We start from the raw sequence: 14910 nt of genomic DNA, 5'->3' as shown, positions 1-14910 counted from the left end.
TGTGACTTGTAATATTTGATGGCTTCTTTCCATGCTTGTTTGGACTTCTCATCTCTGCTCCTTTGCAATTTTCATTCTAACTTCCTACATTGGCATTTTAGCTTTTTCAGTTTCTTGTGGAACCAAAGTGATGGTTTCGGTCTGTGTTGCTGTTTTGTCTTTAGGGGGGGGCGATTTCGTCTAGAATGCATTTACATTTTTCATCCCAGGTTGTGAGGAATTCAGTGGCTGCTGTTGGGAGATGCTTGGTGTCGTTGTGAATTCTGTCCCAGAATTTTTCACCACTGATCTTGCCTCAGGATTTTTACTAAGTCGGTGCTTTCTTGGTTTGGATCGACGTTTGCCTCCAGTTTAATGTTAGGTGGAGTCTATAGTGATCTGACCAATTTCTTCCCAGATGTAGTTTCCAACATAAAAGTCTTGGTTGGTAGTGAACGTCTAGGTAAGGAGGTCAAAACAGTGACCTCTAATGTGGGTTTTGGGAGCTAGGGGGGGGGGGGGATGGTGTGGACTCTCTGCACTCTTTGGCGTTTTTGTCTGTTATGCCGTCAAGATGAAGGCTTATGTCACCAATGATCAAAATGTTTGAGAAGGACATGCATACATTTGAAATAAAGTCCTTGAAATCCGATTGGGATTCTTTCCAACTTCCAGTGGCCTATTTAACAGAACTACACATAGGTGGCCCAGGAGTGAGTTGTCTGTTATTTTGATAGCGGATATTTCCAGTTGTGGGGTTATGAGTTCCGTGATAACTTCAGCCTTAAAAAAGGATCTGTAAAGGGCTGCTATTCCTCCCTCTTTCTCTGTGCCCTAGTCCAATGGGATATTTTGTATCCTGGTGGGCATATTTCATTGAGGATCCTTAGAATGGATCTATGTTTCAGTGATGAAGACCAGGCCTAGCTTTTCTACTTCAATCTTTGACTATCTCTGCTTTGTTTATCACTGATTGTGCATTGATATATCCAATGAGAATAGGTAGGGAGTTGTCATCGATTGTGGGTCATGCTGCAATTTTGATCAGCTGCCTTTGGCTTCGTTTCCTGGGTTTATTGTGGTAGTTTCGGCTGCCTTCTTTGCTCTGGCGCTCAGACTTGTTGAGGTCACATAGGGTGCCCGTTTGGCTTATTGTACTGTTCATTAGTCTGAACCCTACTAAGGTGTTCAAACACCAGGTGGTGTGTGAGTTTGTCCCTTCATGCAAGTGTATAGGTGTCTATTGTAAGGATGAGCAGTGGTAATATTAGAAGTGTCTGGTATAGTGATTTGTGAGGTGACATGGTGCCTTGGTGGTTTGTATTTGCAAATGTCACCTGCCTTGGATTTATTTGACATCTCACTCTCCAGGGCCTGGGCTGGAGCTTGGCCCAGGAGAGGATGGCCTAGTGACAATTCCAAGCCAGGTTGGAATGGTAGGCAAACTAGGGGTAGGAGCCAGGACAGCAAACACATTTCAAACAGGTAAAACAGAACCAGAAAAAGAAGGTCAATTGAACAGCAGGTAAGACAGCAGGTATTAAACAGGTAGCAACAGTGAGAAAGCAGAGCAAGACACAAGCAAGGCAAAGGAAAGGCCCATCAAATGACTTCCTTACATATGGTAGGCACACACCTTACTGGTTCAATGAGTTTCCTCTGGGAATGGGAAATCCTTTCACTGCCTCCACTCAAAGGCTCAAGAGACTGAGTCAAGACTCTGTAAAACATGTGGCTCTCCAAGTCTGGACCATAGGGTCCTAGGTTCAAACCCTGGTACTCTTGTCACCCACTAACACAGGAAACAAGGAAGGCATAGTGTACATATAATAGCATTTAAGGATTCACATAGTACATTGCAAATTGATTGTCCATTTGGATGAGAATAATTTGGTTCTGCAGCCGATCTCTGAATGCCTTTAGAGCATTCCAAACGCCCTCAGCTTGAGAAGGTTGATATGGAGATCTGTTCCTAAGCAGACCACATCTCTTGGGTGTGAAGCCCATCGACATGAGCTCCCCATACTAGCTTGGATGTATCTGTTGTCAGCACCTTCTGAGGTGGAGGAATTTGGAATGTGACCAAATTGTCCACTAGAGAAGAGAGTGGCTCGTCTTGGGTACCAGCAATGCTGATGCCCCGGCACTCCTGGCACCATGTATCAAAGAGGACTGATGCTTCTTCTTCTTGGGCTTCCCCTAAAGCTGTGCATTGTGGTCCTTTGGTGTCAACGACGACGATGTCAAATTCATATGCAGCCTTGGTGTCAGGTCCGATGCTGTTTTGTTCTTTCAGCTACTGATGGACTTTAATAGAGAAGAGAACTGACTTCTTTGATTTTTGTATAACTAATAAAATACCCATTTTTTTTTTTTTGTAACAATGGTGTTTTCTCCCAGTGGGAGTTGTTTTCTGTTGTTGCTTTTTTCGGGTTGAAACCGGTGATAGTAGATAGGAGTTGAGGGACATCTATGTAGGCTTACTGTGGCAGCTGAGATTTCATTTGTTTAATCTATTTAAGGTGTTCGGTTCTCTTCCATTACTGTCCTGAGCAAAAATTATTCTAGCTATATTATGTTTTTAGTTTTGTAAGATGTGGGAGTGGTCAGGTTTCTGTTATGGTGGGTTACCAAATACATTAGTTTTGTAAAAATATTTAGGGAGATTATTACTTTATTTCTTTTTAGGGAGAGTGAGGTAAATTAAGCCAAGGCTGTACATTTTTTATTTTACCAACGTATGTACTTTTAGGGCTTTAGTATTATATATTGCATTTTATGTACTTGACTACATCAAATAAATATAACAAACTGCTTTTGGAACCAATTTATCTTGGGCAAAGTATGTAAAAGTATAACATATCATACCAGGTTTAACAAGGGCCCAAATTTTCTGTGAGAGAGAGAAGATGATTTGGAAATGACGCTTTTGCACTATATATATATATATGGGGTTCCTCAGGGGTCTGTGCTAGGACCACTGCTTTTTAACATATTTATAAATGATTTGGAGATGGGAGTAACTAGCGAGGTAATTAAATTTGCTGATGACACAAAGTTATTCAAAGTCGTTAAATCGCGACAGGATTGTGAAAAATTACAAGAGGACCTTACGAGACTGGGAGACTGGGTGGCTAAATGGCAGATGACATATAATGTGAGCAAGTGCAAGGTGATGCATGTGGGGAAAAAAGAACCCGAATTATAGCTACGTCATGCAAGGTTCCACGTTAGGAGTTACGGACCAAGAAAGAGATCTGGGTGTCGTCGTTGATAACACACTGAAACCTTCTGCTCAGTGTGCTGCTGCGGCTAAGAAAGCGAATAGAATGTTGGGTATTATTAGGAAAGGTATGGAAAACAGGTGTGAGGATGTTATAATGCCGTTGTATCGCTCCATGGTGAGACCGCACCTTGAGTATTGTGTTCAATTCTGGTCGCCGCATCTCAAGAAAGTTATAGTAGAAGTGGAAAAGGTGCAGCGAAGGACGACTAAAATGATAGCGGGGATGGGACGACTTCCCTATGAAGAAAGACTAAGGAGGCTAGGGCTTTTCAGCTTGGAGAAGAGACGGCTGAGGGGAGACATGATAGAGGTATATAAAATAATGAGTGGAGTGGAACAGGTGGATGTGAAGCGTCTGTTCACGCTTTCCAAAATACTAGGACCAGGGGACATGCGATGAAACTACAGTGTAGTAAATTTAAAACAAATCAGAGAAAATCTTTCTTCACCCAACGCATAATTAAAGTCTGGAATTCGTTGGCGGAGAACGTGGTGAAGGCGGTTAGCTTGGCAGAGTTTAAAAAGGGGTTAGACGGTTTCCTAAAGGACAAGTCCATAAACCACTACTAAATGGACTTGGGAAAAATCCACAATTCCAGGAATAACATGTATAGAATGTTTGTACGTTTGGGAAGCTTGCCAGGTGCCCTTGGCCTGGATTGGCTGCTGTCATGGACAGGATGCTGGGCTCGATGGACCCTTGGTCTTTCCCCAGTGTGGCATTACTTATGTACTTATCTATCTATATCTGTCTATAGATAGATAGATAGATAGATAGATATTATATATCTACTATAATAAAAAGCAACCTCAACGTTCTGAGGACACTGACTTCACTGAAGTCAGTCAGTCTCCCAGAACGGTTCGTGGATTCATGGTGGTGAAGCCACCCCACAGACCCGTGCCCCGCCCTCGCGTCAAACGTCATGACGTCGATGGCAGGAAAAAAAAATCAACTAAACAAACGGTTGACCCCCCCCCCCTAAAGCTGCAGCTGAACACAAGGACCTCCAGCACCCCCCCCCCCCCGCAACAACCCCCTCCTGAGACACCCACCTTCGCGTTGCTTTGCCGGCGGGGGACCAGAAACCCCGCCAGCACAAGCCCTGTCTGCTCACTACGGCGTAAATCTTTGGCGTTCCTAGCCTGTGGAGGCAGGGCTTCTGTGCGTCTGACGTCCTGCATGTGCATGACGTCAGACGCACAGAACTCCGCCCTGCACAGCTACCAACGCCGACGATGACGCCGTAGTCAGCACACAGGACTTGTGGTGGCAGGGTTCCGGCTCCCCCGCCGCCAAACCAACGCGAAGGTGGGTGCGATGGGCACGGTGGGTCGGATGGCTGCGGCCGGATGCATCGCCGTGGGTGGGATGGTGCCGGGAGGGGGGCATCGCACCTCACATGCAACTGCTAAATGAGGAAAACCTTGCTAGCGCCCGTTTCATTTGTGTCAGAAATGGGCCTTTTTTACTAGTAGATATATAAAGCAGCTGAGTAGGTGCACTCCGTTTGTAATTCAAGTTATGCAGCATTTAGTAATGGCTCTGCAGTCACAGACCAGAATCACATAATGTAGGAACAGAGATGTGTGATGAATATTTAAAGGATCCTTGAAAAATGATCTGCTAAAGAAATGCATTAAAAGCCAAAATTTCAAATATTTTAAGAGCCTGCTTGAAAGGAAAATAAAGCAATAACATCAATTGATATAAGAAAAATGAAATGATAATCCATAAACTATTACTGAACCTAGTCCTAATAATATGCAAAAGAAAAATGTCAAAAATAAATTTAGCTGTTCTGTTCTTTACTTTCCTCATTATGTTAAAAGGAAAATAGTCCCGTTGATTGGGTAGGCAGAACTTTAACAAAATAGCAATTTCCTACTTAGTGAAATACTGCACAATAAATTAATTTAATAAGTTCTTATTTTCTTCCTCTGTTATATTAATCAAGTTCATGAAATGAGCTCATAAGACATGAAAATGAGTTCTGCTTAAAGCAAATATCCTGATGATGAGAAGCAGGAAAAAGTACCTCCAGACTATTTGGCTGATACAGAGCCCAAGAAAAAATGTCTTTATTCTCATTCATCAGATTGTAACTATAATAGAATGACAAAGAGGGGACAAGGACCTAGATTAAAGGGGGAGGGGTATCTAGAAAGTGCAAATGAAGGCCAACTGAGAAAGAGAGAGAGAGTAGGCTACAAACTGAGTTGGAAGAGGGACAGGACTTGGGATATAGATAGAGGCCAAATGTCTTGGGACTGAGCTGGAGGAAGGGAAGGAATGAGGTAGAGAGGACTGAGGATCATGTAGGACCCTGAAGGAGAGAGGACTGCTTCAGGGATCAAGCTGATATTTTCCAGCTGCCAGCCAGAAAAGCCACTTACAGAATAGAACTCTAAATTGTTTTTTATTATCACCCCTGGAACCAAATTATATTCTGATATCACCTGGGCTTTTTTCGTGCTGGTATGTGCCAGTACAGTATACTGGCACCTTTTTTTCCCCAGGCAGGATAGGCACTGTTGCCCAATGAGCAGCAGCAGGGGGAGGGGGGAGAATGGAGTAGCAGGCATGGAACCATGCTCAGGCATGTGCTGTTGGCTCTGCTGATCCCCTGCCCCTCTGCCGTCAACTTCCTGTCCCGGCCTGCTTCTCCTTGCTTTGCCCCCGCTGCTGCTCGTCAGGAGAAGAAGCAGCAGCCATTGGAGACAGACAGAAGATGCTGAATGGAAGGGGGGAGAAATGATGGATAGAAGAGGGGAGATGCTGGATGGAAAAGGGGTAGAATGATGCTGGATAGAAAGATGGGGAGAGGGGAGATGCTGGCAGGAAATTTGGAGGAGAGGGGGGGCAATTACTGGTTGGAAGTGGGGGAGAGGAAAATGTGGGACCAAACATCAAACTATATCTTAAATGTAGGCTATAAGATCTCTCACAGTGGACAACTGTTCCAGGTCCAAAAACCTTCAAGATGGTTTCTAGCATTTGTTAGCCCACCAAAACCTCTCCACCATTAATGATCTTAATGTGAAGTTTCATCTGTTTAGTTATTTGTGTGTTTATACTTCACAATTTCCACTTACATATATTAAACTACTGTAAGAAACATTTTATATGGAACATATTTCATTCTTACCTCTTCATTGAGCAGAAGGATTGTGCAGCAACGTAGCCCCAGAGCAAAAGGAAGAAAACAGATGTTTAAAGAGGAAGTTCCTGCAGACAGGTCTAAAGACTGAACTGAGCAGAAGAAATGTGGTAGGTGGCTGGTTGTTTCTGCTGCCAAAATAAGAATTGGAGATCATTTACACACTTTGCAGCTAGGCCTCATAATGCAGAAAAAAAAGACAAAATAGCCATTACAATATGAGTAAACATAGAATTAATTGTCATGATTTCACTACATGCTGAGCATGCTTAGGTGTATTTTGGGGGACAGTCCATCTTTCTGTCTGACTGTACGCATAATTTGTCTGTGCTTACATAAACAAACCTACGTGTCTGCCTAAAGGCAGGTGTGGGTAGCCTAGGAAAGCACAGAACCTCTAACTCCTCAGCACAAGAACGGAGACCCACAGCAGAGTTATCTTACATGTGAAGATGGTGACGCCAACTCCTACCTGCAGAAGAGGATGAAAGAGCCACCAGCCACCACAGCTGAAACTATGACCAGGACTGAAATCACAGCATTAATGAAGGAGGTGGAGAAAGCTCTGGTGCATGGGGGTGTGGGAAAGAGAGTGAAAGGGGAGTGGAGATGGAGAATAGACATATAATGCAAGAGGAACGGAACAGAGCAGACAATGTGAAGAAGAAGAGACAGTGGAGAATGGAGAGGAGGAGAGGATGTGAAAGAGGCAAGAATGAAAGAGGGATGAGGAGCAGGGCTAGAGGAGTGTAGGAGGGGGAAATATGAGGAAAGACAAAAGGAAAGGGGCAAGAAAGCATAGGGCAGGGGGTAGAAGAAAGGGAAGAGAGCAAGAGGGTGGGAGATCAAAGAAGTGAGGGCAGTGGAGAGTGACATAAGAGGCACCTCACCCAAAACAGACATCCATACACCCCCATACTCCAATCCATCCCACCCCATACATGTGAACAGAATGCTGCACCTCAATTACATGCAAAACACAGACAGACGCTCATCAAATATAGAACAAGGGATCACAAATTAGAAACAGAAATATGAAAACAAAGGTTGAACTGGGAACCCCAAAAGTCAAAGTCTGTATGTACTGCAAATGTCCCAACTACATGCTGAAAACCCCACCAGACTGGTTCATCGAGTACCTCACCAAACACATCACATACATGTTTGAAAGAGGTCAATTTCTAGCACACAAAGGCGATAAAGTACTCACATCCATCCCCCAAAATACAACCAGCAAGATCAGTAATGTCACAAATTATAGACCAGAAGCATCAATACCACTATTGACCAAAATGATGGAAGGCCTAGTAACACAACAACTAAAGGAATACTTGACAAAATTCTCAATTCTTCACAAACCGCAATCAAGTTTCAGACCACAACACCTCACTGAGACGGTCATAACCACCCAGATAACAAAATTCAGAAACATAATATGCCAAGGACAAAACGTATTATTACTACAATTTGATATGTCAAGTGCATTCAACTTAGACCACACTACACTAATGACACTGCTTGACAACATGGGACTCAGCAGTGCAGTGGCAAAACGGTTCAACGGCTTCCTAAAGACCAGATCCTACACTGTAAAAATGTCCAACAAATATCAGCCTCATGGTTCTCTGAATGCAGCGTACCACAGGGATCGCCAATACCACCGATACTATTCAATGCAATGATTGTGCCACTCGGAAAAAAACTGGAACAAATTGGTTTTAACCCGTTTGTATATGCAGACGACATCACTATCTTCATACCTTTCCAAAACAATATCACAAACACACAGGACAAAATAAAAAAACGAATGGATCTCACGGAAGAATGGGCAACAACTTTCAAACTCATAGTTGCTATTCTAGAAGCTGCACATGCAATTTCTGTCATGTGCAACTTCTAGGAGGGGCCTGGCTGTGGGAGGAGCATGGACAGGCCACAGGTGTGCCTATGAGTTATGCACACAGGTTATAGAATATTAGGGGCTATCTCCTGGATTCCAAATATCACGCCTAGTTTTCTGCGTTGAAATCCAAGCGTATTCTATAACAATGTGTGTAACTTATTTGGCTTAACAAGTTAATCAGCTTTAATAACAGGTCTTAGCGAGCAATAATGAGAACTAATTGGCAATAATTAGAATTTATACGCACAACTCGCTAAGTCTATTCTGTAATGCAGAGCGCCTAAATTCTAAGCATGCAGCCAAAAAAGAGTTACCCTACTTTCTAACTCCTCTTACTCTCTTACCTATCTTTGCTTATACCATTCACTATCAATTAAATGTTGGTACTTAAGTTAGGCGCCGATCGAGTCTATTCTGTAACAATGCAAGTAACTTCTGGGAATGACCCCTGTCCCTTGAAATTATGCACTATAGGAGTTCCGTGCACAGCATTATAGAGTACAATGTAGGCGTAACTCCTAATTAAGGCCAATAACTGGTTGTTAGCAGCCAATCGCTAGAGCTGATTGCCTCATTAATCAATTAAGTTATGTGTGCAAATCTGCTATGCGTGTTGATTTGAATGCAACTTTAGTCACCATATATAATGTTCTATCGCATATTTAGATGAGTTTTTGAGGGTAATTTTATATGAGGATATCTAATTAAAGTACTATTTAAGATACCCAAGTGAAGACAATTTTAGAAGGCAAGCATACATTTATTTATTTATTTCATTGATATCCAACATTATCCCATAAGATCAGGTTCAATGTAACTAACCAAAAGAGTAACCAACAGGTCAGGGTAAAGAAAACCTTTGGCTGGCGAGACTTCTTGGTCCACCCCTACGTCTTCACCTTTATCAATGTAGCTAACAACTTATTGTAATTAACAGTACATAAAGTGATGCAGGATTATATACATTAAGTAGTAATAACAAAGTGAGGGGTGCTTTTACTAAACTGCAGGAAAAAGGGCCCTGTGGTAGTGGTGGGGGCCATTTTTCCTGCATGCCAGGGTCCTTTTTACCGTAGCCGGTACAATGCCCCCCCAAAAATGGTCACGCGGTAAGGTAACTCTTACCGCATGGCCATGCAGTGGGAAGTACTTACTGCCACCCACTGAGGTGGTGGTAAGGGTTCCCGTGGTAACCCAGCGGTAACCAGGTAGCGTGTTGTGATGCCTGATTATCGCTGGGTTAGCGTCACAATAGGGAAAAATAATTTCCTGGCGGGCTGGAAATGGCATGTACTCCAGCCGAACTACCGTCGACGGCTGCTTTGGGCTGGCGGTAGTTCCGTTTTAGCGAGTGGTAAGCCTGCATTGGGCTCACCGCTGCTTTGCAAAAGATCCCCTAAATGAGGCCTGAATATTACAATATGTAATAAGGAAACGAATGCTAGGCGCAAAAAGGTAACAATTTATAGTCGTCCATGTGTAATAACAATTAGAATGGAACTGAGAAATTGGAATAATTGTACAATTAGGGGTTTCACTTAATCATGACCATCCATGAGAAACTGCTTTAACAGAGAGGCTTTAAGGTATTTCTGGAATGTCAAATAATGAGGTTCCCATCTGATGAACTTCAGGAGGGAATTCCATCATTTGGTACAGATGGAAAGTGCGATCCTATGTCACTAGAGGCCTTGTTTACTAAGCTATGCTATAGGCATACTAGTGTTTTTAACACTTGCTAAGATTTAGCGCACGCTAATGCTAGAAACACCCACAGGAATATATGGGTGTCTCTAGCGTTAGCGTGTGCTAAAATGCTAGCGCATTTTAGTAAACAGGGCAATAGGTGTCTTGCCACTTGGAGTTCATCTTGATGTGCCACCTTCAGATACACAACTTTAGTTCTTTTTCTAAACACCAGCATATTCGCTACGTCGTTAAAGACATCAGCTTTGAAAGAACAGCTATACCAGCGTGCATCATCAGCCTCTTTCTTTTCTAGGAATATGATAGTATAGGTCCCTAGAAGGGATGGCCATCTATGTTTACATGATGTCTGTGAACCCCTATTTGTCACTTCCTGACATAATATCTCGTCCCTATGTATGATCGTTCTCAAATGTTATATTTTTTTCTCTGGGTCCATTGGCAATATAATCTTGTTTCCATTTATATGTCTATTATTTCTTAATATTTTGAATGTGTGTAATTTTATATTGCTCAGGTCACACTGATTTTTATACCTATTTTTTTATTTTTTACATAATGCAGATTGAACTTTGTTTTTGTTGATGTTATTTCATATTAATTTCAAATTCATTGTTTTATATTGTTTAGCCTTTTTTTAAAATCTACATTTATATGATCAAGTATAGGGATACATACCAATGTCATATTTATTGAAGAATTTGTAATAGTGTTTTTTAAAGTTGACATTGTACAATTTGTATTGGTGTCATTTTTAATTCTTATGTCAATATTTATTTTGCCATTTGAATTTATTTTAGTGATCAACAGCAGTGTGGTTCTTTATGACGTCTCTGTTTATGTATGTTTAATTTTGTAATTGTAGACCCCTGATACAGGCACTTCAGCTGAAATTCGGCCCTTGTTGAGTCAGCGGAAATCACAATAAAGGATTAATAAGCATCTTCTGCCACTGTCCTTTGCCATCTCCACTGTGTTGTTTGCTTGGTAACTTCCACTGTACATTAGCCCATAGGCCGGGTTTCTGCCTCACGCCCTTAATGATTGTTTACAAGAGAAACGAGACTTCTGTAAAACATGCAGTTGTAATTTTCATGTTAGTCACACATTTTTTTTTTTATATTTAATATATTTATTCATTTTCACTTTTAACAAGAATTCACTTGTTTGAAATACAGCCATAGTAATTTTCTTAATAATTAATCATTTTCATAACAACAAGCCAAAAAGGCAAATAATAAGATACATTCCATTTCTTAACAACACATTCTTTATACTTCCTTAGACCTCATTTACAAATATTGTGCGATCAGAGTTAGGGAAGTTCCAGTATACAATAAAAGAAAAAAAAAAAAAAAAGAAATTAGGTGGCGTAAATCCTCCCTTATTTAATTATTTCAATTGCTTAACTTCCAGGAATGATTTTAGACTGTCTGGTGAATAAAAGGTGTATTTAACCTGACCCAACCTAACCAGACATTTACACGGATAGGCGAGGAAAAACATCCCGCCTATCTCTAGAGTTCTTGCTTTCAGTGCTAGAAAAGCTTTCCTTCTCTGTTGGGTAGATTTTGTGACATCAGGGAAGATTTGTACTTTTACTCCGCCGAAACAAGTTTGTAAATTTTTTAAGTAAAGTAGTCACACATTTTTATCTATCCTTCCTCACCTCTGCATGTCCTTCCACCATCTATTGTGTTAAGTACATGTACCCAGGTAAATGTCTGTTGAAAATTGCCCTTCCTGCGTTCATCTGGAACGCGCAGAGGGGTTGTACGTGCACTTATAGCTATTTAAGTACATACTTACGCTTGCCCTGTTCCTCCGAGGATCTTCTGAAAACTGAACTATGGAAAAATGAACAGAAAAAAAAAAACTATCAATGTAAACATTTAAGCAGATGTACAGTGGGGGAAATAAGTATTTGATCCCTTGCTGATTTTGTAAGTTTGCCCACTGACAAAGACATGAGCAGCCCATAATTGAAGGGTAGGTTATTGGTAACAGTGAGAGATAGCACACCACAAATTAAATCCGGAAAATCACATTGTGGAAAGTATATGAATTTATTTGCATTCTGCAGAGGGAAATAAGTATTTAATCCCTCTGGCAAACAAGACCTAATACCTGGTGGCAAAACCCTTGTTGGCAAGCACAGCGGTCAGACGTCTTCTGTAGTTGATGATGAGGTTTGCACACATGTCAGGAGGAATTTTGGTCCACTCCTCTTTGCAGATCATCTCTAAATCATTAAGAGTTCTGGGCTGTCGCTTGGCAACTCGCAGCTTCAGCTCCCTCCATAAGTTTTCAATGGGATTAAGGTCTGGTGACTGGCTAGGCCACTCCATGACCCTAATGTGCTTCTTCCTGAGCCACTCCTTTGTTGCCTTGGCTGTATGTTTTGGGTCATTGTCGTGCTGGAAGACCCAGCCACGACCCATTTTTAAGGCCCTGGCGGAGGGAAGGAGGTTGTCACTCAGAATTGTACGGTACATGGCCCCATCCATTCTCCCATTGATGCGGTGAAGTAGTCCTGTGCCCTTAGCAGAGAAACACCCCCAAAACATAACATTTCCACCTCCATGCTTGACAGTGGGGACGGTGTTCTTTGGGTCATAGGCAGCATTTCTCTTCCTCCAAACACGGCGAGTTGAGTTCATGCCAAAGAGCTCAATTTTTGTCTCATCTGACCACAGCACCTTCTCCCAATCACTCTCGGCATCATCCAGGTGTTCACTGGCAAACTTCAGACGGGCCGTCACATGTGCCTTCCGGAGCAGGGGGACCTTGCGGGCACTGCAGGATTGCAATCCGTTATGTCGTAATGTGTTACCAATGGTTTTCGTGGTGACAGTGGTCCCAGCTGCCTTGAGATCATTGACAAGTTCCCCCCTTGTAGTTGTAGGCTGATTTCTAACCTTCCTCATGATCAAGGATACCCCACGAGGTGAGATTTTGCGTGGAGCCCCAGATCTTTGTCGATTGACAGTCATTTTGTACTTCTTCCATTTTCTTACTATGGCACCAACAGTTGTCTCCTTCTCGCCCAGCGTCTTACTGATGGTTTTGTAGCCCATTCCAGCCTTGTGCAGGTGTATGATCTTGTCCCTGACATCCTTAGACAGCTCCTTGCTCTTGGCCATTTTGTAGAGGTTAGAGTCTGACTGATTCACTGAGTCTGTGGACAGGTGTCTTTCATACAGGTGACCATTGCCGACAGCTGTCTGTCATGCAGGTAACGAGTTGATTTGGAGCATCTACCTGGTCTGTAGGGGCCAGATCTCTTACTGGTTGGTGGGGGATCAAATACTTATTTCCCTCTGCAGAATGTAAATAAATTCATATACTTTCCACAATGTGATTTTCCGGATTTAATTTGTGATGTGCTATCTCTCACTGTTACCAATAACCTACCCTTCAATTATGGGCTGCTCATGTCTTTGTCAGTGGGCAAACTTACAAAATCAGCAAGGGATCAAATACTTATTTCCCCCACTGTAGTTTCTAAATACTTTTCAGGAAACAAAGGCCTTAGGGCGAATCACACAGCGGACTTGAATACAAATCTTCAAAATGCATTGATGAAAGACTGTAAATTAAGGCATGCCAGCCCCTTCCCCTTTTAGTTTAGCTTCGTAGTTTCATTCCACTTTTGTACTACGTTACGTTTCTATGATAAACTGCCTTGAAGCTGGTAACAACAGAAGGCAGAACATAAAGTTTTTGGAAATAAAGGAAACAAACGCAGCCAGTTTCTACACAGCAGCGACAGAAGACCAGCCGTAGGCTGCATCATTCTCTAAAGGTGCCATTTCTGTAAGGGGCAGCTGTCAGTGTCCCCATGGAGGCTGCACGTTGGTGAAAACAATGCACTGAATTTAGATGCGTCATTTTTTTAAAAACTTTGCTTTTATTAAGTTTATAATCAATTATACTTGAAAATATCAATAAAGACAACAGAGATTAACATAACCCACCCGACTTAAGAGGTTTCTTGAAACTAACTCCATATTTGCTGCTGAAAGGCGGTCTATTGATGATGGTGCATTGCAGTAAGTCTGCATCTGGCCCAAATGTACCTCAATCGTTCTTTCACCCACTGTACGTCCGGCAATGCAGGGGCTTTCCACAAAGCAGCAATTGCCATTCATCAATTTGGCTTTTGGATTTTCGATTCCTGGTACTCTCTTACCCAACAATGCAATCTTCGTGTCAAACGGAATAGTCTCTTGTAATAAAAGTTGTAAATAACCAAAAACTGCCCACCAAAATCCTTGAAGTTTAGGGCATGACCACCAAATATGTTTATATGTGCCCTGTTCCTAACACACCTTCCAGCAATTCTGCCCCCCCCCCCCCCCCCCCCCCAGTTATGTTAGTTGCATTAACATGATTATGAATGTACAACCCATATTGTTTTCACTTTTCATTTGTTCTTCTATTTCATTTCTAGTCTTTCTCTGTGTTTTTTAAAATTAGTATTTATTGCTTAACAGTAAAAATATTATATGTAGGTTCATAGGAAAATTAACATATAAAAAGAAGGTAAAACACTTTTCAGCCTCTTGAGAGGAGGAAAATAAATTTGTGAGGAAGGAAGATTAGATATAAGAGGGAACCTTAAAGATCTCTAATAAAAAATGTTTGAAGATGACATATGGAAAGATTATAATATGAAAATGAGTCATCTCTACATCTCACTTTCTAACAATGTTCTCCGAAGTTTCAAGCTTGTTCTATATTATCTTTCACTAATAATAAACTGAATTTGGATGCTAGGTTTATTACTTGCCTTTTCCAAATCCGAGCTTGAGTTACATGTTCAGGAACATGAGGTATTTCCCCATCCAAAGGGCTTACAATCTAGTTGTTCC

General features: G+C 41.8%; 1 protein-coding gene across 1 annotated transcript in view; it reads right to left on the bottom strand.

The window, feature by feature from the left end:
• The window catches only part of CFAP47 (cilia and flagella associated protein 47), a 1083264-nt gene that overhangs the window by 532324 nt on the left and 536030 nt on the right, over positions 1-14910 (bottom strand). The window contains 1 exon segment of the mRNA XM_030202357.1: positions 6415-6557. Within this exon segment, the coding sequence (XP_030058217.1) occupies positions 6415-6557 (143 nt within the window).

This window comes from Microcaecilia unicolor, chromosome 4 (assembly GCF_901765095.1).
Source record: "Microcaecilia unicolor chromosome 4, aMicUni1.1, whole genome shotgun sequence".
Classification (NCBI taxonomy): Eukaryota; Metazoa; Chordata; class Amphibia; order Gymnophiona; family Siphonopidae; genus Microcaecilia; species Microcaecilia unicolor.
This window is presented reverse-complemented; position numbering and strand designations above follow the sequence as displayed.